Genomic DNA, 24,888 nt, shown 5'->3' with positions numbered 1-24,888 from the left:
ATATCATCTTAGTCATGCAGTATTTATAGGCAGTATGGAAGACCTGATGTCAGTAGATGTGTGTTTGGGAGATGTGTAATATTGCTGTCTGTCTCTCTAAGACCAGGATTCAGTCTTATCACACTGTGTTGACAATTCAGCTTTTAAAGGCAATGTTCCTATATATGCTGAGATTGCATTCATGGTAAACGTTGCAGATGTCGGCGCATTCGGAAATGACCTTTGAATGGCACATTGTCGACAGCTGTGATATAGGGAATAGCCACTATATAGGGAATAGCCACTATATAGGGAATAGCCACTATATAGGGAATAGCCACTGTATAGGGAATAGCCACTATATAGGGAATAGCCACTGTATAGGGAATAGCCACTGTATAGGGAATAGCCACTATATAGGGAATAGCCACTGTATAGGGAATAGCCACTGTATAGGGAATAGCCACTATATAGGGAATAGCCACTATATAGGGAATAGCCACTATATAGGGAATATCCACTATATAGGGAATAGCCACTATATAGGGAATAGCCACTGTATAGGGAATAGCCACTGTATAGGGAATAGCAACTATATAGGAATAGCCACTGTATAGGAATAGCCACTATATAGGAATAGCCACTGTATAGGGAATAGCCACTGTATAGGGAATAGCCACTATATAGGGAATAGCCACTGTATAGGGAATAGCCACTGTATAGGGAATAGCCACTATATAGGGAATAGCCACTATATAGGGAATAGCAATTATATAGGGAATAGCAATTATATAGGGAATAGCGACTGTATAGGGAATAGCCACTATATAGGGAATAGCAACTATATAGGGAATAGCTATATAGGGAACAGCCACTATATAGGGAATAGCCACTATATAGGGAATAGCAATTATATAGGGAATAGCAATTATATAGGGAATAGCGACTGTATAGGGAATAGCCACTGTATAGGGAATAGCCACTATATAGGGAATAGCCACTGTATAGGAATAGCCACTGTATAGGGAATAGCCATAGGGAATAGCCACTGTATAGGGAATAGCCACTATATAGGGAATAGCCACTATATAGGGAATAGCCACTATATAGGGAATAGCCACTATATAGGGAATAGCCACTGTATAGGGAATAGCCACTATATAGGGAATAGCCACTATATAGGGAATAGCCACTGTATAGGGAATAGCCACTATATAGGGAATAGCCACTGTATAGGGAATAGCCACTATATAGGGAATAGCCACTATATAGGAATAGCCACTGTATAGGAATAGCCACTGTATAGGGAATAGCCACTATATAGCCACTGTATAGGGATAGCCACTATATAGGAATAGCCACTGTATAGGGAATAGCCACTGTATAGGAATAGCCACTATATAGGGAATAGCAATTATATAGGAATAGCCACTGTATTATATAGGAATAGCCACTATATAGGGAATAGCCACTGTATAGGGAATAGCCACTGTATAGGGAATAGCCACTGTATAGGGAATAGCCACTGTATATAGGGAATAGCCACTGTATAGGAATAGCCACTGTATAGGGAATAGCCACTATATAGGAATAGCCACTGTATAGGGAATAGCCACTATATAGGAATAGCCACTGTATAGGGAATAGCCACTGTATAGGGAATAGCCACTATATAGGGAATAGCCACTGTATAGGGAATAGCCACTATATAGGGAATAGCCACTATATAGGGAATAGCCACTATATAGGAATAGCCACTGTATAGGGAATAGCCACTGTATAGGAATAGCCACTATATAGGGAATAGCCACTATATAGGGAATAGCCACTGTATAGGAATAGCCACTATAGGGAATAGCCACTGTATAGGGAATAGCCACTGTATAGGGAATAGCCACTGTATAGGGAATAGCCACTATATAGGGAATAGCCACTATATAGGGAATAGCCACTGTATAGGGAATAGCCACTGTATAGGGAATAGCCACTGTATAGGGAACAGCCACTATATAGGGAATAGCCACTATATAGGGAATAGCCACTATATAGGGAATAGCAATTATATAGGGAATAGCAATTATATAGGGAATAGCAACTGTATAGGGAATAGCCACTATATAGGGAATAGCAACTATATAGGGAATATCCACTATAGGGAATAGCCACTGTATAGGGAATAGCCACTACATAGGGATTAGCGTGCCATTTTGGATGCATCGTAACCCTCTGGTGGACATATCAGTGCACCTGTTAGGTGCTACAGTCAGAGGAGGGGTAGAGGGATTGTAGTGGAAGAAAAAAGCTTTATTATGCATTCCCTGTTAACTGGGCCAGAGAGTGTTTTCTCTTTCACTCACTTATACCATCTTCTCTTTTTCCCAGTCTTTTTCTTCTTCATTGCCCTGCTGTTGCCTTTTACACGTCAGTGTCACCTATTTACGGCAGCCATATTTAATTGTGCTTCCGTCTTTTTGTGAATATATATATATTTTTTAATAATTTCTATTACCGGTACATGCAATTTCAAGTGCAGAGTTTCAATCAACCATATGAAGAGCTTGCTTTGTTTTCTGCTATGGCTTTTATTTTGTTACCTTTCCTTTTTTCCCCTGCTCCCTTTAGGGTGAACGCTATGTTCGTGTTGCGCTGGACGTAGTTGCTTTTTGATGGAGCTTTTAAGGGTTTGTCTTAACCCACAGACTGACCGGTGACTAACTTCTCCTAACTGAAGGGCTGTTGGGATCGGAATAAAGACGGCACCTGTTGTGAACCAGCTGTCTGCCATGTTCAAGTCCCCTCTGATGAGATGGCACTTTATATGTTGACGGTGATGCTAAAGGGAAACACCGTTTTTTTGTAAGTCTGTCTGGAGCACTGCACTCGCAAGAATCTTTATCCGTGTCTAAGGTGTATTCACCTTTGTAATGTATGTGTATGTACAGGTATGTGTGTGTGTCAGAAGTGCAATGTTGTTGTCATTAGATTACTTCAGTGTTGTGTTCTGTTTCTAAATGCACTCAGGTGCTCTTTCTTTCTGTCTATTATTCCAGGTACATTACATTGTCTTGGGAGTTGAGCTGGATGATATTGACACTTTTATAATTCCTTCAACCAGGGGTAAAGAGGGAATCGTCTTCAACAGATGAAACAGGCCTGTGAGAGTGTACATAATGTTAAGATTAGGACAGTGTCATGGTTTTAGCATCGCTGCTATGTATCATATGGGATTGTCCAGTCTCTGTGTTAAAGGTCCTGTTTCCTGTGTTGATAGATGTCTGCACTGTTTCGCATTTCTCTGAAGCCCTGTTTATACCTGGTGCTAATCTGCGTCGTGTCCTGATCTCTTCCACATTATTATTGTGTCCACATTTTTAGTCAGGTGTAGGCATTTTAAAGATGTATTGTGAAATTATTTTCATCAGAACTTATAACGGACAAGATCAGGATGAAAGATGCATGTTAGAAGCAGGTATGAATGAATGGGGCTTGAATGTCAAGGTTCGTAAAGTCCCACAAACAAAAAAGCATGGCCCACCTGTACTGAATGCAGCTGTTACAATGTAAATATGTACCAAATATATACAGAAGCTATTTTTGCATGCTTTTTGTACACCTAGGCACACAATAAAAGAAAAAAAATATTCTAATCATTTTTGAATAATTTTGTATTTTGTAAGTCACCTGTAAAAGGGCATACAAGAGTAAAACCTAAACTCAGAACATGGTTTATTGAATTCACATGGCAATCGCAAACTGTAAATGAGAAAGATTTAACCTAAAATACATAATTATTTGTCTTTCAAAGTGGATTACCCCACCAGTAGTCCTTCTAGTGTTGTCTCTTGAAGACAACATTGAGGGCTCTGTGCCGATGGAAGAGGTTGGAAATGAGTGGTGCTACCATAAAGTATAAATAACCGTGTTATAAACATGTTATGGCACTGTGTTATAATGGTCATATCAAGTTGGAAATCGGTGGTTCTCCCATAAAGTAGAAGGGCTGCTAAAAATGTGTTATAAACCATGGAGCTTTGAGGTAATGAACCAACACTCAACTAATACTCAGTGCTAATTCTGCAATGTTGAGAGAACAGTGCTTTTAGGGTTAGGGTATTCTTATTCTTATTATGAGGCGAACAAAGGAGCGCAGCTGCTTCTGTCTCTGAAAGAATAATATCCTGTATTTATCTCGGTTTATCTCCAAAACAGATAGCATCATTTGAGGTCAGTTGCCAAGATTTGAAGGTATAAATAATTAGCAGTTGAATAATTGAGCTGAAGAGAGAAGAATGTTGTTTGAGACTGTATTTTCCTGTCCAAGTGTCCTTTGCATGGCAGTACAGCCTGGAGTCTGTGTTCTGCAGAGTTGGAGCCGGATCCACCTGTTTCTGCTGTCTGGAGCCCAAGAGTCATGAATCTGCCCTTTTTAGGATCACTCCTGTAGGAGAGGAACAGAAAACATGGCCAAATGGGACTTTAAAAAAACAGGCCATTTAGCCCACTGGGCAGTTCAATAGGCCTATGTCACAGGGGGCATAGATTAGAGTGTGCACATAAGGAAAGACCTGTGTCAGATGTGAAATGTTTTGAAGTCCTAAGAATTGACTCCCCACAAATACTTTAACATTCTCATGTGGTTAACTGATGTGTTTCTTCTGGTCCATGTTTGAATACTTTCCAAAATGCATCCTTCCGTCACCCTTCCCTTCCTTGACATAAGTATTGACGGTAGGTTTGTAAGCAATGGTTCTGATGCATAGCGTCTACCTATCCAGTCATGTCAGATCAGGGATTACTGTAGTTGAGAAATAATCCAGCAAAAAAAATATATATTTTTTTAATTAGTCCACTCCCACTGGACACACCACGTAATTTCAAAGTCGAAGTAAAAAGGTCTATGTGTAGCTGGTGTAGGGAGTCAGGCGCAGGGCAGCAGATGTGAGTAATCAACGTACTTTTACTCAAAATGTCCAATGTACAAAGTAACATCACGAGCACACCATAACAGACTGAAAATACAAATAAACAATCAGGGTTAAATAATAAACAGGTAATTAGTTGAGTGAAGCCAGGTGTGAAAAGACAAATACAGAACAAATGAAAAGTGGATCGGCGATGGCTAGAAAGCCGGTGACGTCGACCGCCGAAAGAACAAAGAGAGGCACCGACTTCGGCGGAAGTCGTGACAGTCATTAATTGGGTAATATTAGGTTGAGACGTTGATTAATTGCAACCTATATTCACCCACTCAAAAAGACAGCCGAAAGTTAGTGATAACATATTGGAAATTTAACTACGCTTTCAACCATCTAAAAGCACAACCAAATTCTAATCACCAGATTGTAATTAATGTGTTATCACTGTGCTTCATCTAATAGCAAAACCAAATTACCTGTTTGCAGTTGAGATTACAGCAAGTGATTGATGTTGTTCAAAATTCTGTACAGATTATTACAGCAATTGTGAAGATCTCCACAGACCTATGACAACCTATGCATGGAATCTTGGAAATTCACACTTCATGTGATGTGATTACATAATAAGAAATGTATAGTTACAGTAACCTCAAAATGTGGACAGTAGTTAATTAAGATGGCGCCGAAGAGGATGTCTGACGTTATACATGCCCGTAACCAATTGTGCTATTTTGTTTGTTTTTTGCATTGTTTGTAACTTATTTTTGTACTTATTTTGTACATAATGTTGCTGCTACCATCAGTTATGACTGAAAATAACTTCTGGACATCAGAACTGGGATTACTCACCACGAACTGGAAGAAGCTTTTTCCTTTAACGAGTCCGACGAGAAAGATATACTGCTCTCCTGGGAACAGGCCCAGATTCCTGTCATTTGCGTGAAGAAAAGAGGATGCAGATCGGGCTGCCTTTTGAGAATCAGTAGGCGAGCGACTAAACTCCCAATGCCATCAATTCTACTTGCTAACATGCAATCGTTGGAAAATAAAATTGATGACCTACGATTAAGATTATCCTACCAACGGGACATTAAGAACTGTAATAACTTGTGTTTCACAGAGTTGTGGCTGAACGACAACACGGATAATATAGAGCTGGGGGGATTTTCAATGCACTGGCAGAACAGAGAAGCTACATCTGGTAAGACAAGGGGTGGGGGTGTGTGTGTGTCTTTTTGTCAATAACAGCTGGTGCGCGATGAGTACATTATGATAAGCTGTAGACCACACTATCTACCAACAGAGTTCTCATCTATATTATTCTTAGCCTTCTATTTACCACCACAGACCAACCGATGCAGGCACTAAGACCGCACTCAACCAATTCCAAAACTACTACCTTATACACACAAGTGTGAAGGGATAAAGAATATGTACATAAAGATATGAATGAGTGATGGTACAGAACGGCATAGGCAAGATGGAATAGATGGTATAGAGTACAGTGTATACATATGAGATGAGTAATGTAAATGTAATGTAAACAAAGTGGCATAGTTTAAAGTGGCTAGTGATACATGTATTACATAAAGATGCAGTAGATGATATAGAGTACAGTATATACATATACATATGGGATTAATAATGTAGGGTATGTAAACATTATATTAAGTAGCATTGTTTAAAGTGGCTAGTGATATATTTTAACATCAATTTCTATCAATTTTCATTATTAAAGTGGCTGGAGTTGAGTCTGTGTTTTGGCAGCAGCCACTCAATGTTAGTGGTGGATGTTTAACAGTCTGATAGAGGCTGTTTTTCAGTCTCTCGGTCCCTGCTTTGATGCACCTGTACTGACCTCGCCTTCTGGATGATAGCGGGGTGAACAGGCAGTGGCTCAGGTGGTTGTTGTCCTTGATGATCTTTATGGCCTTCCTGTGACATCGAGTGGTCTAGGTGTCCTGCAGGGCAGGTAGTTTGCCCTCGGTGATGCGTTGTGCAGATCTCACTACCCTCTGGAGAGCCTTACGGTTGTGGGCGGAGCAGTTGCCTTACCAGGCGGTGATACAGCCCAACAGGATGCTCTCGATTGTGCATCTGTAGAAGTTTGTGTGCTTTTGGTGACTAGCCAAATTTCTTCAGCCTCCTGCGACTTCTTCACGACGCTGTCTGTGTGGGTGGACCAATTAAGTTTGTCCGTGATGTGTACGCCGAGGAACTTAAAACGTACTACCCCTTACTAGCCTCGTTATTGTTATGTTATTGTGTTACTTTTTATTATTATTTTTATTATTTCTTTAATTAATTTGGTAAATATTTTCTGAACTCTTCTTGAAGTGCACTGTTGGTTAAAAACTTCTTAGTGATCCCTTCCCGCTCAGATCCTGATAACGGGATTGATTTGACAACATCCAGTGAAATTGCAGTGCGCCAAATTCTAAAACAGAAATACTCATAATAAAAATTCAGAAAACATACATGTATAATACATCCAAATAAAGCTTAACTTCTTATTAACCATGACTCAGTGTCAGATTTCAAAAAGGCTTTACGGCGAAAGCAGCCCATGTGATTATCTGAGGACAGCACCCCGCATACAAACACATGAAAGTCACATTTCAACCAGCCATGTGCGACACAAAACTCAGAAATAACGATATAATTCATGCCTTACCTTTGAAGATCTTCTTCTGTTGGCACTCCAAAATGTCCCAGAAACATCACAAACATGGTCCTTTTGTTTGATAAATTCCTTCTTTATATCCCCCAAATGTCAATTTATTTGGTGCGTTTGATTCAGAAAATACACCGGTTCCAACTCGCCCAACATGACGACAAAGTATCTAATAAGTTACATGTAAACTTGGTCCAAACATTTCGAACAATGTTCCTAATCCAAACTTAGGTATCGTAAAACGTAAATAAATTATCAAATTTAAGACGAGATAAACTGTGTTCAATACCGGACGAAAACAAAGTGAAGCGCGTTCCAGGTCGCACGCACCAAAAGACTAGAGTCCACCTGGAGTGACACATGGAAAGAACAGGGCTACTTCTTCATTTCTCAAAAGAAAAACATCAACCAATTTCTAAAGACTGTTGACATCTCGTGGAAGCCATAGGAACTGCAACCAGATTCCTATTAAAATGGGCTTACCATAGAAAAATAATGGAAAACAGATTGACCTCAAAAAATAATTCCCTGGATGGATTGTGCTCGGGGTTTCGCCTGCCAAATCAGTTCTGTTATACTCACAGACATTATTCAAACAGTTTTAGAAAGTGTTCTATCCAAATCCACTAATAATATGTATATATATATAATATATATATAATTATTATTTACTCAATTTATTTTCATAACAATCTCAAAGCACCTCAAAAGCAAAAAACAAACAAACAACCAACACATCATTATGAGTAGCCTAGCTATAGTTGGCTAGGCCAACCAATAGAGGTTGGTCTTTGAATGCATGCATCCTTCAAAGATGGAGAGGGACAATTCATGGTTTGATCAGAGGAAGGTGGTCAGGGAGAGGTTGATGATGGATGTGGATGTGTTACTCATTTTAGGTTGTAAAAAAGCCTTTTGAATTGTGTTTGGTTGACAACACAGCCCAAAGACATTTAAAGGAGATCTGAGCCACTGGCTTACTCTTGTTCTTTAACTTTTATTTTTGGTTGAGATGTAGACATGAATCCAACATATGAATTTGTAGACACACTGGAATTAAAGTCAGACTAATTCAGTGGCACAGATGGAACTATCCACTATATATATATCATTCAACTTGAAATCAACCAGAGCTTTAAACCCGAGGCCTATTTTTAGTTGAACTCTGGAGGAAATTGAAACAATAGCTGTTGATGACTTTGCGAATGCTATATTTAAGCAATAAGACCCAAAGGGGTGTAGTAGATGGCCAATATACCACGGCTAAGGGCTGTTCTTAGGCACCACGCAACAATAGTTGATTGCTTTTTCCCAATCCAATGTATTTTCCACGTACATTCCACGTCATAATATGTTGACAAATGATGTTGAAACAACATTGATTCAACCAGTTTGTGCCCAGTGAACTGTTAATACAGTCCCAAAATGTTTAGCATGTCAGTTTTCAAGATAAATTACTTTCAAAAAGCAAAGTAAAGCACTACCACATGCAAAATGCATTACATAGTGCAAAAAGTATCATCATGATGATGTGGCATCTTAAAAGTGCTACAGCTTGAAAGCTTCACTGCTGACATGCAAACATTTTTGGGACGATTTCAATAGTGGACTAATGAGTGGATTATTCCTTTAAGGAAGGGAGGAAAGGAGAAGGGATTTTTTTAAAGTATTCCAACAGAAACCAGAGGACCCACACCAGTCAACACAATCCTCAGATTGATTGCAGTAAGTCATTGATGCACTAGCACCTCATCTGAATGTTTCTGTGTGGCCAAGAAGACGTCAATTATATGCTATAGCACAATATATGTTGGTCTTTCACTCACTTTAACCACAAACTTTTACAGTTTAAGGTGATCAAAATGGTGCACACAAACACGCATGCATGTGCATGCACACGCACATGCACACACACACACAAACACACACACAATGTGCTTACCTTGGATACTTATTTTTCTGACGAGAACTCATCTAAAGGTTCCTGAAAGACAGACTCAGACTTAGAAGGATCCATTTGTATCTGACTAGTTCCTGTGTCCCTTGTTTTAAACCTAAAACTCTCAAGAGAAACCAAACAAAGCATATAAGATATACACTGCTAAAATAACACATCCTAGATCTGAATGAATGAAATATTCTTATTAAATACTTTTTTCTTTACATAGTTGAATTTGCTGACAACAAAATCACACAAAATGATCAATGGAAATCAAATTTATCAACCCATGGAGGTCTGGATTTGGAGTCACACTCAAAATTAAAGTGGAAAACCACACTACAGGCTGATCCAACGTTGATGTAATGTCCTTAAAACAAGTAAAAATGAGGCTCAGTAGTGTGTGTGGCCTCCATGTGCCTGTATGACCTCCCTTCAACGCCTGGGCATGCTCCTGATGAGGTGGCGGATGGTCTCCTGAGGGATCTCCTCCCAGACCTGGACTAAAGCATCCGCCAACACCTGGACAGTCTGTGGTGCAATGTGGCGTTGGTGGATGGAGCGAGACATTATGTCCCAGATGTGCTCAATTGGATTCAGGTCTGGGGAACGGGCGGGCCGGTCCATAGCATCAATGCCTTCCTCTTGCAGGAACTGCTGACACACTCCAGCCACATGAGGTCTAGCATTGTCTTGCATTAGGAGGAACCCAGGGCCAACCGCACCAGCATATGGTCTCACAAGGGGTCTGAGGATCTCATCTCGGTACCTAATGGCAGTCAGGCTACCTCTGGCGAGCACATGGAGGGCTGTGCGGCCCCCCAAAGAAATGCCACCCCACACCATGACTGACCCACCGCCAAACCGGTCATGCTGGAGGATGTTGCAGGCAGCAGAACGTTCTCCACGGCGTCTCCAGACTGTCACGTCTGTCACATGTGCTCAGTGTGAACCTGCTTTCATCTGTGAAGAGCACAGGGCGCCAGTGGCGAATTTGCCAATCTTGGTGTTCTCTGGCAAATGCCAAACGTCCTGCACGGTGTTGGGCTGTAAGCACAACCCCCACCTTTGGACGTCGGGCCCTCATACCACCCTCATGGAGTCTGTTTCTGACCGTTTGAGCAGACACATGCACATTTGTGGCCTGCCTGAGGTAATTTTGCAGGGCTCTGGCAGTGCTCCTCCTGCTCCTACTTGCACAAAGGCGGAGATAGCGGTCCTGCTGCTGGGTTGTTGCCCTCCTATGGCCTCCTCCACGTCTCCTGATGTACTGGCCTGTCTCCTGGTAGCGCCTCCATGCTCTGGACACTACGCTGACAGACACAGCAAACCTTCTTGCCACAGCTCGCATTGATGTGCCATCCTGGATGAGCTGCACTACCTGAGCCACTTGTGTGGGTTGTAGACTCCGTCTCATGCTACCACTGGAGTGAAAGCACCACCAGCATTCAAAAGTGACCAAAACATCAGCCAGGAAGCATAGGAACTGATGCTGAACAGATTAAAGTAAATAATATTCCATTTTAAACAGGTTTTTTGTAAGCTTTTTTTTAACCAGAGAAGTCACATTGAGATTTAAGTCTATTTTTCAAGTAAACCCTGGCCAAGAAGGCAGCATACATATACAGTACTTACACATATATTAGGCAAAACACAACATAAAATATAACAATGAATGGAAATTAAAACAGTGAAAAGATCATGAAATAACCTAAAATCCCTCAAAAACCCTCAATTAATCAGGGTTAGAACACAGCATGCACCAGCAACCTTGCCCCAAGACAAAGCACACTTTACTTTTCACTACATGCACTCACTTTATGTTGTAGGATTATATTGGCTGAGACTTGTGGTCCTGCATAGACGTCGGGGATGTAATAGATGAACGTGTTTATACCCAGCCTCAGGTTGTCGCACTGCAAATAAAAAACCAACGGTCTTTCCGTCTCATTTAGCCTCTTTAAAGAGAATAACTGAGTAGGAGTAGTAGCAAGAGAGGAGGACAGCAGGTTAAGATCTGCCCTCCATTTTCTCTACTTCTGTCAGAACAGAACATCATCTGTCTATGTTGCCTGGTAACCATCTGAAGGGATATCTATCTAGGGACAGCTTCTTTAGACTTTAACTACAGAATGGCAGTAGGACTTTGAATCTGTCCACATGCATGCTGTTACTTAAAACTGGGATGGAAATAAACACGTTGTTTGAATAGTCCCCAATAGATGCTTTATAGATGTTCACTTGTCAACAAACGATTCAAGTAACTATCCACTCATCCTAACTCCAACCTTAGATTCATTTCCATATCCCAACTCAACCCTAACCCTGAACGCCAATGTGATCCGGAGGCTCCGTGACGCAATTACAGAGCCTCTGGAGGCTTGGAGGCCAAATCGAGCTCCGCCCAGTATCGCTGTGCATCTCCCAAAAGCTGTTACAATGCGGAGGGATCGATATAGCGGAATAGTTTTGAAAGCCGCCGCACCCACTTTGAATCAGCTGTTATTTTCTCGGAGGAAAAAAGCATGCCCACATTTAAAAACGATACACTACTTATCGTTTATCTATAGAATGTCTAGCACAACTCATTACATACACATTGGTCGTTCTTGAATTGCGGTGGCATTTTGGCATGGGAAAAATGAACTTCATTTTTTTGTTTTGTATTTATTTAAATCTTCCCATTCTAAATCAACTAATATGGCAACTAAATTACTTTAAATATGCTTTACCATTATGATAAAATTGTGCCACCAGTAGTAAAAATAACACCAATGCATAGCCGCGGAAGTAGGGGTGCCGAGGGTGCTGCAGCACACCCTGATAAATCTGAATAGTTTTGTTTTCACAAAATTAGTGCACAAGGCATTTATTACTCTTGTATGAGCAGACAAAAAGAGTTGTCAGCAGCGCGGGAAGCCATGCATCTTCCCACCACAATTCAAGAATGATTTCTCCTCTTTAATTGTTATTTGCCTGATGACACGCTAGTGGAGAAGGAGAGCCTAATTTTATACACGTGCATTTGTTTCCATGTTTTCTCTCCAATGAGGAAAGGATGCAGGTAATCGAGCCAATCCAATTGAGATTATCCCATAGTTTGCTGATAGTTTGAGCATGTAGAGATCATCTCTTTGGGACTATGCAAATAAAGTGGGACCTAGTAGCCTTCCCCAAAGAAGGAGACAATTACACCATGTATTTCTTAGAGAAAACACATATGAACTGCTGGGTAAATTACTGTGTATTGTTAAGGGTCTGTCTGCCTAGTTTTCTGTACAACTATTTATAGAATGCCTCTATGCTGCCATGTCTTTGTTTAAACTGAATGACAGGATCAACGCTACGAAAAAGTTAGAAACTCAAACTCACCTGCTCTACTGTTTCTGTGACCTTGAATTTCATGTTGTTGTAGAACTCCCTCTTTGGTAGTAGATACAGAAGGATCAGATCGCACACTACAGTCGCCTTTGGAAACACAACATGATTATTACCATCATAAACATAAAGAAATAATATACACTGACCAGGTGAATAAAGGTGAAAGCTATGATCCCTTATTGATGTCACCTGTTAAATCCACTTCAATCAGTGTAGATGAGGGGGAGGAGACAGGTTAAAGAATCCTTTTCAAGCCTTGAGACAATTGAGACATGGATTGTGTATGTGTGGCGTTCAGAGGGTGAATGGGCAAGACAAATTGAGGCTGTTCTGAGGGCAAAAGGGGATACAACTCAATAATAGGAAGGCGTTCCTAATCTTTTGTACACTCAGTGAACATTTAACTGTGTTCATAACTACCGCTGTCACACGATTGAATAGTTAAAGCTGTTTGTTTAGTCTACACTATGCAAGCTGTTTAAGAGATACTGTAGGCTACTTGAGATTCTGTCTGCTTTGAAATACCAGATAGGATGCAAGACTCACCACTCCAAAGATTCCAACGCCAGACCCTATAGCTGTTAGTGTTGGGATGATATCAAATTTTCTGGCCTGGGAAATAACAATACGATTAACAATCTTCATCGTTTTCATCTACCGTTGCAAGGGAGGAATTCAGAAACACTGGCTGGAACATTACAAGGATCGCAACCATGAACTTCATGAACTTACCACTGAACGAACAATGATGTCAAATCGAATCCCAAACACTTTCAGAAGTGTTCTTTTTTCCTGTTTGTCCTCCATATAATGCTTTGCATACCTAAAGCACAAAATGTAAACATTTGAGCAGCCTCTAGGCTAGTGCTATAATCAGATCTGTATTTCTCTCTCGTCTGCCTTTTACATTACCTAAGCCATGCAACTAAGAGTACTCTGTATAATGAATACAGTTGTATACAGCATACTCTTCTTAGTCACATGGCTAACAAGACCCCTTTCTAAGTGTTTTTCTTTCACTTATTCAAAATTCAGAACAGGCTTTTCGATTTACAATAAGAAAGGGGCCCTTAACAGAAAGGTCAATAAATACTTCACTGTTGTTGCAGATGTTTGTTTTTCTGATTTATTGAGCAAGGACTGTGAAGATGAGACAGGAAATGCAGGCAAGATTGCGAGTCAGAAAGGCAGTGAGTCAGATTCAAACCCACACCGAATATGGGATAAAGTTGTACCAGAGTCTGCAGCACTAACCGCAAGACCACACAGGACACACATGGCAGATGTTTTATTTACCGGAAGTTGTATCCAACAGACGCTCTAGCCATGTCAGTCTCATTGGGGTTTCCATAGAGACCGTGGAAGGTGTAGACCGGTTTACACTCTGACTGGTCATAGTCCAGGTTACAGGTCCAGTCAATGACGATACCAATCGCCCCGCCCTGTCACATAACAATCAGTACAATACATCCAGTCAATGAGGGTACAACTAACCCCAAACAACACAATACTATGCCATCAACATTGACAATCAATGGAGGTACCAATAACACCTAAGTGAAAAAGGAGTCTCCAGACACTTATATCAGAAGCAATTTCTGTGTTTTTTTACTCATCTTTCCCTCGGTAATGACCTTCGTCAGAGCATACCTCGTTACCAATAACACCACCATCGATCAATGACTCAACAATAAACACCAACACTATGATCACCAACACCGAACACACAGCCAACCCATGGATTGACAGGTGCTTGTAAACCTGCTTCACTCATAAATAGTATATTATTATTGCTCACCACTTTGGCTATGGTGGCGAAGTTGAAGCCAGACAGCTGTACCAAGTCACCCAGTCTGAAAATGGGACACAGTGGGGACGTTGTCGGGTCATACACACAACTCTTGATGTACTGATTGCTGATACCTTCTACAAGGTTACTCCTGGGAAGGGAATGCGAAGAGATCATTGTTAAAAAGATGACAAGTTTATATCTTACTGTACTGGTTATTTAACTACATAGATATTTGAATCAATATCACATTTGGGATACTACTTGCCTAAACATGAATGGATCTGGTAATTATATCACTCCTACCACTACTTATGGATTAGCTGTCACATGCCATCGCAATCCTTATTCAATGCATTATATACACAATACAGTGAATTTGGAAAGTATTACGGCCCCTTGACTTTTTCCACATTTTGTTATGTTACAGCCTTATTCTAAAATTGATCAAATTTGATTAAAAGCATCTCTGCACAGCTATTTTCAGGTCTCTCCCAGAGATCGCGTTCAAGTGCGGGCTCTGGCTGGGCCACTCAAGGACATTCAGAGACTTGAACCGGAGCCATTCCTGCATTGTCTTGGCTGTGTGCTTAGGGTCGTTGTCCTGTTGGAAGGTGAACCTTTGCCCCAGTCTGAGGTCCTGAGGTTTTCATCAAGGATCTCTATGTACTTTGCTCCGTTCATCTTTGCCTTGATCTTGACTAGTATCCCAGTCCCTGCCTCTGAAAAACATCCCCACAGCATGATGCTGCCGCCACCATGCTTCACTGTAGGGATGGTGCCATGTTTCCTCCAGATGTGACGCTTTGCATTCAGGCCAAAAAGTTCAATCTTGGTTTCATCAGACCAGAGAATCTTGTTTCTTATGGTCTGAAAGTCCTTTATGTGCCTTTTGGCAAACTCCAAGTGGGCTGTCATGTACCTTTTACTGAGGAGTAGCTTTGTCTGGCCACTCTACCATAAAGGCCTGATTGGTGGAGTGCTGCAGAGATGATTGTCCTTCTGGAAGGTTCTGTCATCTCCACAGAGGATCTCTGGAGCTCTGTCAGAGTGGCCATCGCGTTCTTGGTCACCTCCCTGACCAAGGCTCTTCTCCTCCGATTGCTCAGTTTGGTTGGGTGGCCAGCTTTAGGAAGAGTCTTGGTGGTTCTTCCATTTAAGAATTGTGGAGACCACTGTGTTCTTGGGGACCTTCAATGCTGCAGAAATGTTTTGGTACACTTCCCCAGATCTGTGCCCCGACACAATCCTGTCTCGGAGCTCTACGGACAATTCCTTCGACCTCATGGCTTGGTTTTTGCTCTGACGTGCACTATCAACTGTTGGACTTTATATAGACAGGTGTGTGCCTTTCCACATCATGTTCAATCAATTTAAATTTACCACAGGTGGTAAATTTACCATCAAGTTGTAGAAACATCTGGATGATCAATGGAAACAGGATGCACCTGAGCTCAATTTCGATTCTCATAGCAAAGAGTCTGAATACTTATGTCAGGTATTTTTATTTGTTTATTTTTAGTAAATGTGCAAACGTTTCTTAACCTGTTTTTGCTTTGTCATTATGGGGTATTGTGTGTAGATTGCTGGGGGCGAAAATCATTCATTTTAGAATAAGGCTGCAACGTAACAAAATGTGGAAAAAGTCAAGGTGTCTGAATACTTTCCAAAGGCGCTGTATACAGTGCCTTGCGAAAGTATTCGGCCCCCTTGAACTTTGCGACCTTTTGCCACATTTCAGGCTTCAAACATAAAGATATAAAACTGTATTTTTGTGAAGAATCAACAACAAGTGGGACACAATCATGAAGTGGAACGACATTTATTGGATATTTCAAACTTTTTTAACAAATCAAAAACTGAAAAATTGGGCGTGCAAAATGATTCAGCCCCTTTACTTTCAGTGCAGCAAACTCTCTCCAGAAGTTCAGTGAGGATCTCTGAATGATCCAATGTTGACCTAAATGACTAATGATGATAAATACAATCCACCTGTGTGTAATCAAGTCTCCGTATAAATGCACCTGCACTGTGATAGTCTCAGAGCGCAGAGAGCATCATGAAGAACAAGGAACACACCAGGCAGGTCCGAGATACTGTTGTGAAGAAGTTTAAAGCCGGATTTGGATTACAAAAAGATTTCCCAAGCTTTAAACATCCCAAGGAGCACTGTGCAAGCGAAAATATTGAAATGGAAGGAGTATCAAGACCTACCAAGACCTGGCCGTCCCTCTAAACTTTCAGCTCATACAAGGAGAAGACTGATCAGAGATGCAGCCAAGAGGCCCATGATCACTCTGGATGAACTGCAGAGATCTACAGCTGAGGTGGGACACTCTGTCCATAGGACAACAATCAGTCGTATATTGCACAAATCTGGCCTTTATGGAAGAGTGGCAAGAAGAAAGCCATTTCTTAAAGATATCCATAAAAAGTGTCGTTTAAAGTTTGCCACAAGCCACCTGGGAGACACACCAAACATGTGGAAGAAGGTGCTCTGGTCAGATGAAACCAAAATTGAACTTTTTGGCAACAATGCAAAACGTTATGTTTGGCGTAAAAGCAACACAGCCCATCACCCTGAACACACCATCCCCACTGTCAAACATGGTGGTGGCAGCATCATGGTTTGGGCCTGCTTTTCTTCAGCAGGGACAGGGAAGATGGTTAAAATTGATGGGAAGATGGATGGAGCCAAATACAGGACCATTCTGGAAGAAAACCTGATGGAGTCTGCAAAAGACCTGAGACTGGGACGGAGATTTGTCTTCCAACAAGACAATGATCCAAAACATAAAGCAAAATCTACAATGGAATGGTTCAAAAATAAACATATCCAGGTGTTAGAATGGCCAAGTCAAAGTCCAGACCTGAATCCAATCGAGAATCTGTGGAAAGAACTGAAAACTGCTGTTCACAAATGCTCTCCATCCAACCTCACTGAGCTCGAGCTGTTTTGCAAGGAGGAATGGGAAAAAATTTCAGTCTCTCGATGTGCAAAACTGATAGAGACATACCCCAAGCGACTTACAGCTGTAATCGCAGCAAAAGGTGGCGCTACAAAGTATTAACTTAAGGGGGCTGAATAATTTTGCACGCCCAATTTTTCAGTTTTTGATTTGTTAAAAAAGTTTGAAATATCCAATAAATGTCGTTCCACTTCATGATTGTGTGCCACTTGTTGTTGATTCTTCACAAAAAAATACAGTTTTATATCTTTGTTTGAAGCCTGAAATGTGGCAAAAGGTCGCAAAGTTCAAGGGGGCCGAATACTTTCGCAAGGCACTGTATGTGTGATGTAATACATTTATACAACGGGTGGCTCTAATCCTTGACACTGATTTGTTAAAACGCATTCCAGACAGTGTCTGTTCCACAAGTTACCACTGGTTAAAGCTATGACTTGGAACAGAGTAATAGGCATTTCAATCTCACTGTGAAATCCACTGTCTCATCAGCCCAGTCAGACAATTTATAAAGTTGATATCCACTGCTAAAAGCATCTAGACATTATCTTCCATTTCTTTTAAACTAGCAATTGGTTTTCAATAGCAGAGATTTGTATAAATCTTACTGTCTGTCTCTCTGACATTTGCAACATTGTTTCAGTATTGAAATTCGATCTCCAGCTTTCCCATAGTAATGGGAAAATGTAAGGGTGGGAGTTGGGATGAGACAGACAGGCAGGCAACTTTTCTCAGCCAGTCGAAATTATGAACCAGCATAATTTTTATGGATATATACAAAGAAATGTCAATAGAAAACAGGTAAAACAAAACAAAGTGCAACTAGTTTGCAGTCTTTCCAGCTTCCGTTTTAAGTGATTGTGCTAGCTGTGTTGTTGGCTAGCTCCTCCGAACATGTGTGCTGACGAGAGAACACATTTTCTATGCTAGGTGAAATCGCGTATCATTAGCTCATTGTTATGGATGTATCAAAATGCTGTAAATTGTCACTAGAAAACAGCTTAAACAAATGCAAATGCAGCTATTTTGTTGTTATTCTGACTGCACTGTTAGACGTGACTGTAAGTTAGCGATAGTTGGCTAACTAGCAAGCAAGGGATAACAACATTGCCAGTATGGTAATAGAACGACTGGGTCGAGTCCATAGATGCAGAACAAAAAGACTTAACGACTGGGTCATGACTCTGACAACCGAACCGATAGAACGAACAACCAGCCGGCTTGGGTAGCAAACCTAGATTTGTGTCGGGACTATGAAATAGTATGAATAAATTCATCAAAATAACATTTTTAAGGCGGCGCACAATTGGCCCAGCGTTTGGCCGGCCTGGATTTCCTTGTCCCATCTCGCTCTAGCGACTCCTTGTGGTGGGTCGGGCGCCTGCAAGCTGACCTCCGTTGCCAGCTGGATGGTGTTTCCTCCGACATATTGGTTCGGCTGGCTTCCAGGTTAAGCGAGCTGTGTGTCATGAAGCAGTTCGGCTTGGCAGGGTCATGTTTCGAGGATGCATAGCTCTCAACCTTCACCTCTCCCGAGTCCATAGGTGAGTTGCAGCAATCGGACAAGACTAACTACCAATTGGATATCACGAAAAAGGGGTAAAAAATAATGTATATGTAAATCATTATATGAATAATGTATTTTTTTGTTGTTGTACTTTTACCCACCCGTTGTATAAATGTATTACATCAAACATATACAGAGCCTTGGGAAAGTATTCAGACCCCTTGACTTTTTCCACATTTTATTATGTTGCAGCCTTATTCTAAAAGGATTAAATATACATTTTTTTCTCCGCAATCTACACACAATAGACCATTATAACAAAGCGAAAACAGTTTTTAGAAATGTTTGCACATTTATTAAAAATAAAAAACATAAATACCTTATATGCAAGTATTCAGACCCTTTGCTATGAGACTTGAAATTGAGCTCAGTTGCATCCTGTTTCCATTGATCATCCTTGAGATGTTTCTACAACTTCATGGGAGTACAATAGACTGTACTCTATTGTACTATACTCTACTTTTCTTTACTGTACTGTACTCCTGTATTGTATCGTACTGTTCTCTACTGTGCCTACTCACTGTATTGTACTATTCAAACTTGTGAAACATACATCTATGAGAGGTTCAGACTTGGTCCAGTCCAGTTCGTCTGTGGACATTAACATCAAGGCCAGGGTGGACTGACCAAATTTCAACTACTTTTCAACGTCCGTGGACGTCTGGTGCCGTTTGGTGCTCAGTGGTTGAGGATGTTGTATATAGTAACTGGAAATAGGGGGGGCTCATGGATAGGTGTCAGTAAGAGCTGGGTGAGATGACATTAACTTGAAAGTGAGTGAGAAAGACCGAAAAGGAGAGGTTGTCCAGACTAAAAGTTCATTTGTGGAATTGATTTTTTCCTTAATGCATTTGAGCCAATCAGTTGTGTTGTGACAAGGTAGGGGTGGTATACAGAAGATAGCCCTATTTGGTAAAAGACCAAGTCCATATTATGTCAAGAACAAATAAGCAAAGAGAAATGACAGTCCATCATTACTTTAAGACATGAAGGTCAGTCAAAGCGGAACATTTCAAGAACTTTGAAAGTTTCTTCAAGTGCAGCCGCAAAAACCATCAATCGCTATGATGAATCTGGCTCTCATGAGGACCGTCACAGGAAAGGAAGACCCAGAGTTACCTCTGCTGCAGAAGATAAGATCATTAGAGTTACCAGCCTCAGATTGCAGCCCAAATAAATGTTTCACAGAGTTCAAGTAACAGACAAAGCTCAACATGAACTGTTCAGAGGAGACTCCGTGGTCGAATTGCTGCAAAGAAACCACCAATAATAAAAAGAGACATGCTTGGGCCAAGAAACACGAGCAATGGACATTAGACCAGTGGAAATCTGTCCTTTGGTCTAATGAGTCCAAATTTGAGATTTTTGGTTCTAACCGTCGTGTCTTTGTGAGAGTAGATAAGCGGATGATCTCTGCATGTGTAGATCCCAACATGAAGCATGGAGGAGGAGGTGTGATGGTGTGGGGGTGCTTTGTTGGTGACACTGTCTGTGATTTATTTAGAATTCAAGGCACACTTAACCAGCATGGCTACCACAGCATACTGCAGAGATATGCCATCCCATCTGGTTTGCACTTAGGGGGACTATCATTTGTTTTTCAACAGGGCAATGACCCAAAATACACCTCCAGGCTGTGTAAGGGCTATTTGACCAAGAAGGGGAGTGATGGAGTGCTGTATCAGATGACCTGGCCTCTACAATCACCCGACCTCAACGCAATAGAGATAGTCTGGGATGAGTTGGACCGCAGAGTGAAGGAACAGCAGCCAACAAGTGCTCAGCATAGGTGGAAACTGCTTCAAGACTGTTGGAAAAGCATTCCTCATGAAGCTCGTTGAGAGAATGCCAGGAGTGTGCAAAGCTGTCATCAATTCAAAGGGTGGCTATTTTGAAGATTCCAAATGTATTATTTCATAGTTTTGATGTCTTCACTATTATTCTACAATGTAGAAAATATAAAAATAAAGAAAACCCCTTGAATGAGTAGATGTGTCCAAACGTTTGACTGGTACTGTATGTAGTACGCTAGTATGTTTTTTTTGACATGGCCATTATCATCCGTGGCGGAGGAGAGAAAGTGTAGAGTGACACACACGGCGTTTGATTTGATTTTAGCTGCAGGTGATGTGCAGGACTCGCAGGTGCTATGCTTGTAAATACATTTGATCGTGGCTATTGAATAAATACGTCTAAAACGTTTTGTTGTTAATCTGTAATACTAGCCACCTAGCTATTTATGTAATGTATGTATCACTAGCCACTTTAACACTCTTGCTTTGACCATCAGACAAAAGAAAGAGAAAGAAAACAGTTTTGAGCTGAAAAGTATGCCAGTGGAAGAGAGGACAGTAGCAGGTGACCCAACTGTGGTTTGTGACTATTATGATTTCGGTAACGGAATTACAAGGCAAAAGGTAATATTTCTTAAACTTAGAGAAGGCAATCAATGTCTCCAAAACTAAATGTTTTTATTAGTTGGCTGGTGTAACGTTAGTCATCGGAAGGAGACCAAGGTGCAGCGTGGTAAGTGTTCATGATTCTTTAATTACTCAGAACACCAAACAAAAACAACAAAAGAATAACGGACGTCACGTTCTGCAGGCTTCACAGAGCCAACAAAAAACAAGATCCCACAAACACCAAAAGGAGAATGACAACTTATATGTGATCCCCAATCAGAGACAACGATAAACAGCTGCCTCTGATTGGGAACCACACTCGGCAAAAAACAAAGAAATATAAAACACAGAAATAAAGAAACTAGAATGCTCACCCTAGTCACACCCTGGCCTAACCAAAATAGAGAATAAAAGCCTGTCTATGGCCAGGGCATGACAGCTGGAATCTTTACATCAACATTGTGTTTCGATGTATTTCTAAGACCCCTTAACCATCTGTTTATCCAGACATTTTTAAGATGGAAATGGTTGTAACGATGTGCGCTGAGAGTTAGGAAGCAAGTTCAGGGAGTGAGTGTTTTAATAAATAAACAACATAATACAAAATAAGAAGCACAACCAACTAACAGAACTGACACAGGAACATAAAGAATAACGCCTCGGGAAGGAACCAAAGGGAGTGACATACAGTGGGGCAAAAAAGTATTTAGTCAGCCACCAATTGTGCAAGTTCTCCCACTTAAAGATGAGAGAGGCCTGTAATTTTATGACAGACAAAATTAGGGAAAAAATATATATTTGCAAATTATGGTGGAAAATAAGTATTTGGTCACCTACAAACAAGCAATATTTATTAAAAAGGGGTCACTCAAAAAGGGGTGTATCAAAAAGGGGTCACTCACCTCTTAACACCATATGCTGGAAAGGTGACAGAGTTTTTGATGAACAGTGTGTAGTTCTCTGCCGACATCAAAAGTGCGGGACTGCACGGAAAACAGTAGAACATAGAAAACGAAGACAAACAAAGCATTAACACATCAAACACACATAGACATACAGAGAGTTCATCTTAAAAAATGGATGAGACCATTTTCCTTTCATAAAATAGCTTACAAATCACTTGGTTCAGTTCAAAGTAACATTCAGTACATATAACAAGTAATACATTATTATAGCTGCAGGCTTTATGTAAAGTGTTAACATAATTTTCAGTGATCCCACATACTCTGGGATTGTGTGGTCATCTTCCACAGGGCACCAGGCTACAACCTCACACGTCTTGGTTGTGTTCCCCACACACTTCCCTGTCATATGTCCTTGGTGGGGTGGGCGGTGGAGGGGGGCAGCGAGACATAGACATGGAGAAAAGACACATGAGGGATATAGCTTTTCAACATGAAGTATGTCCACTTTTTCTATCGCTTCGCTACTTAAAATCTGATCTAAAATGTATCTCATTACAGAACACCAAAGGAAACTGTTAAGTGAGCAAAAAGAGTGCGGAGATATCTCTTTTATCGCTCTGATCTGAAAAGTTTCATTTCCTTCTGCATGAAAAACATTGAAGCTGATGTGGTTCTGAGAGGTTGAAAAGGCTTAGATATAACCCATGGGCATATTGGGACAGTTACAAAATACATAGCCAACCCTTTCAACTTCCTACGTTATATCGGTTCATAATTCTACTGTATAGGCTTATTAGATTGGCTCCTACTACTCCCCATGTGTCTGCCAATCTGTCTGCCTATGTGTCTGACTGTGCTTATGACTTGTCGATTGCATTTGTCTGCGAGTTAATGGTTCAAATCAAATGTTATTAGTCACATGTGCCCGAATACAACAGGTTAAATGCTTACTTACAAGCCCCTAACCAACAATGCAGTTTAAAAAAATAATAATAAGAAGAAATAAAAGGAACAAGTAATTAAAGAGCAGCAGTAAAATAACAATAGCGAGACTATGTATAGGGGGTACCTGTACAGAGTCGATGTGCGGGGGCACCGGTTAATCGAGGTAATTGAGGGAATATGTACAGTTGTAGTCAGAAGTTTACATACACTTAGGTTGGAGTCATTAAAACTCATTTCTCAACCACTCCACAAATTTCTTGTTAACAAACTGTAGTTTTGGCAAGTCGGTTAGGACATCTACTTTGTGCATGACACAAGTAATTTTTCCAACAATTTACAGACAGATTATTTCACTTATAATTCACTGTATTACAATTCCAATGGGTCAGAAGTTTACATACACTAAGTTGACTGTGCCTTTAAACAGCTCGGAAAATTCCAGAAAATGATATCATGGCTTTAGAAGCTTCTGACAGGCTAATTGACATAATTTAAGTCAATTGGAGGTGTACCTGTGGATGTATTTCAAGGCCTACCTTCAAATTCAGTGCCTCTTTGCTTGACATCACGGGAAAATCAAAATAAATCAGCCAATACCTCAGAAATAAATTGTAGACCTCCACAAGTATGATTCATCCTTGGGAGCAATTTCAAAACAACTGAAGATGCCACGTTCATCTTTACAAACAATAGTACGCAAGTATAAACATAATTTGACCAAGCAGCTGTCATACCGCTCAGGAAGTTGACGTGTTCTGTCTCCTAGAGATGAACGTACTTTGGTGCGAAAAGTGCAAATCAATCCCAGAACAACTGCAAAGGACCTTGTGAAGATGCTGGAGGAAACAGGAACAAAAGTATCTATATCCATAGTAAAACGAGTCCGATATCGAGATAACCTGAAAGATCACTCAGCAAGGAAGAAGCCACTGCTCCAAAACCACCATAGAAATGCCAGACTACGGTTTGCAGATGCACATGGGGACAAAGATCGTACTTTTTGGAGATATGTCCTCTGGTCTGATGAAACAAAATAGAACTGTTTGGCCATAATGACCATTGTTATGTTTGGAAGAAAAAGGGGGAGGCTTGCAAGCCGAAGAACACCATCCTAACCGTGAAGCACCGGGGTGGTAACATCATGTCGTGGGGGTGCTTTGCGGCAGGAGGGACTGGTGCACTTCACAAAATAGATGACATCATGAGATTATGTGGATATATTGAAGCAACATCTCAAGACATCAGTCAGGAAGTAAAAGCTTGGTCGCAAATGGGTCTTCCAAATGGACAATGACCCCAGGCATACTTCCAAAGTTGTGGAAAAATGGCTTAAGGACAACAAGGTCAAGGTATTGGAGTGGCCATCACAAAGCTCTGACCTCAATCATATAGAACATTTGTGGGCAGAACTGAAAAAGCGTGTGC

General features: G+C 40.8%; 1 protein-coding gene across 2 annotated transcripts in view; it reads right to left on the bottom strand.

The window, feature by feature from the left end:
• Positions 1-3,688: 3,688 nt before the first annotated feature.
• Positions 3,689-24,888, bottom strand: part of LOC115105398 (purinergic receptor P2X, ligand-gated ion channel, 1) — a 58,287-nt gene continuing 37,087 nt past the window's right edge. The window contains exons 5-14 of one of the 2 annotated variants that reach the window (XM_029627392.2): positions 22,839-22,929; positions 22,516-22,596; positions 14,688-14,829; positions 14,186-14,331; positions 13,622-13,712; positions 13,436-13,501; positions 12,881-12,976; positions 11,326-11,424; positions 9,512-9,553; positions 3,689-4,417 (exon numbers count right to left, since the gene is read on the bottom strand). In XM_029627392.2, coding sequence (XP_029483252.1) covers positions 9,521-9,553; positions 11,326-11,424; positions 12,881-12,976; positions 13,436-13,501; positions 13,622-13,712; positions 14,186-14,331; positions 14,688-14,829; positions 22,516-22,596; positions 22,839-22,929 — 845 coding nt within the window. In that variant the 3' untranslated portion in view covers positions 3,689-4,417; positions 9,512-9,520. The remainder of the gene's footprint in view (positions 4,418-9,511; positions 9,554-11,325; positions 11,425-12,880; positions 12,977-13,435; positions 13,502-13,621; positions 13,713-14,185; positions 14,332-14,687; positions 14,830-22,515; positions 22,597-22,838; positions 22,930-24,888) is intronic. The other variant, XM_029627393.2, reaches the window with a different exon arrangement.

Source organism: Oncorhynchus nerka, linkage group LG22, assembly GCF_034236695.1.
Source record: "Oncorhynchus nerka isolate Pitt River linkage group LG22, Oner_Uvic_2.0, whole genome shotgun sequence".
Taxonomy (NCBI): domain Eukaryota; kingdom Metazoa; phylum Chordata; class Actinopteri; order Salmoniformes; family Salmonidae; genus Oncorhynchus; species Oncorhynchus nerka.
The sequence above is the reverse complement of the archived record's forward strand: the minus strand, read 5'-3'. Positions and strand labels throughout refer to the sequence as shown.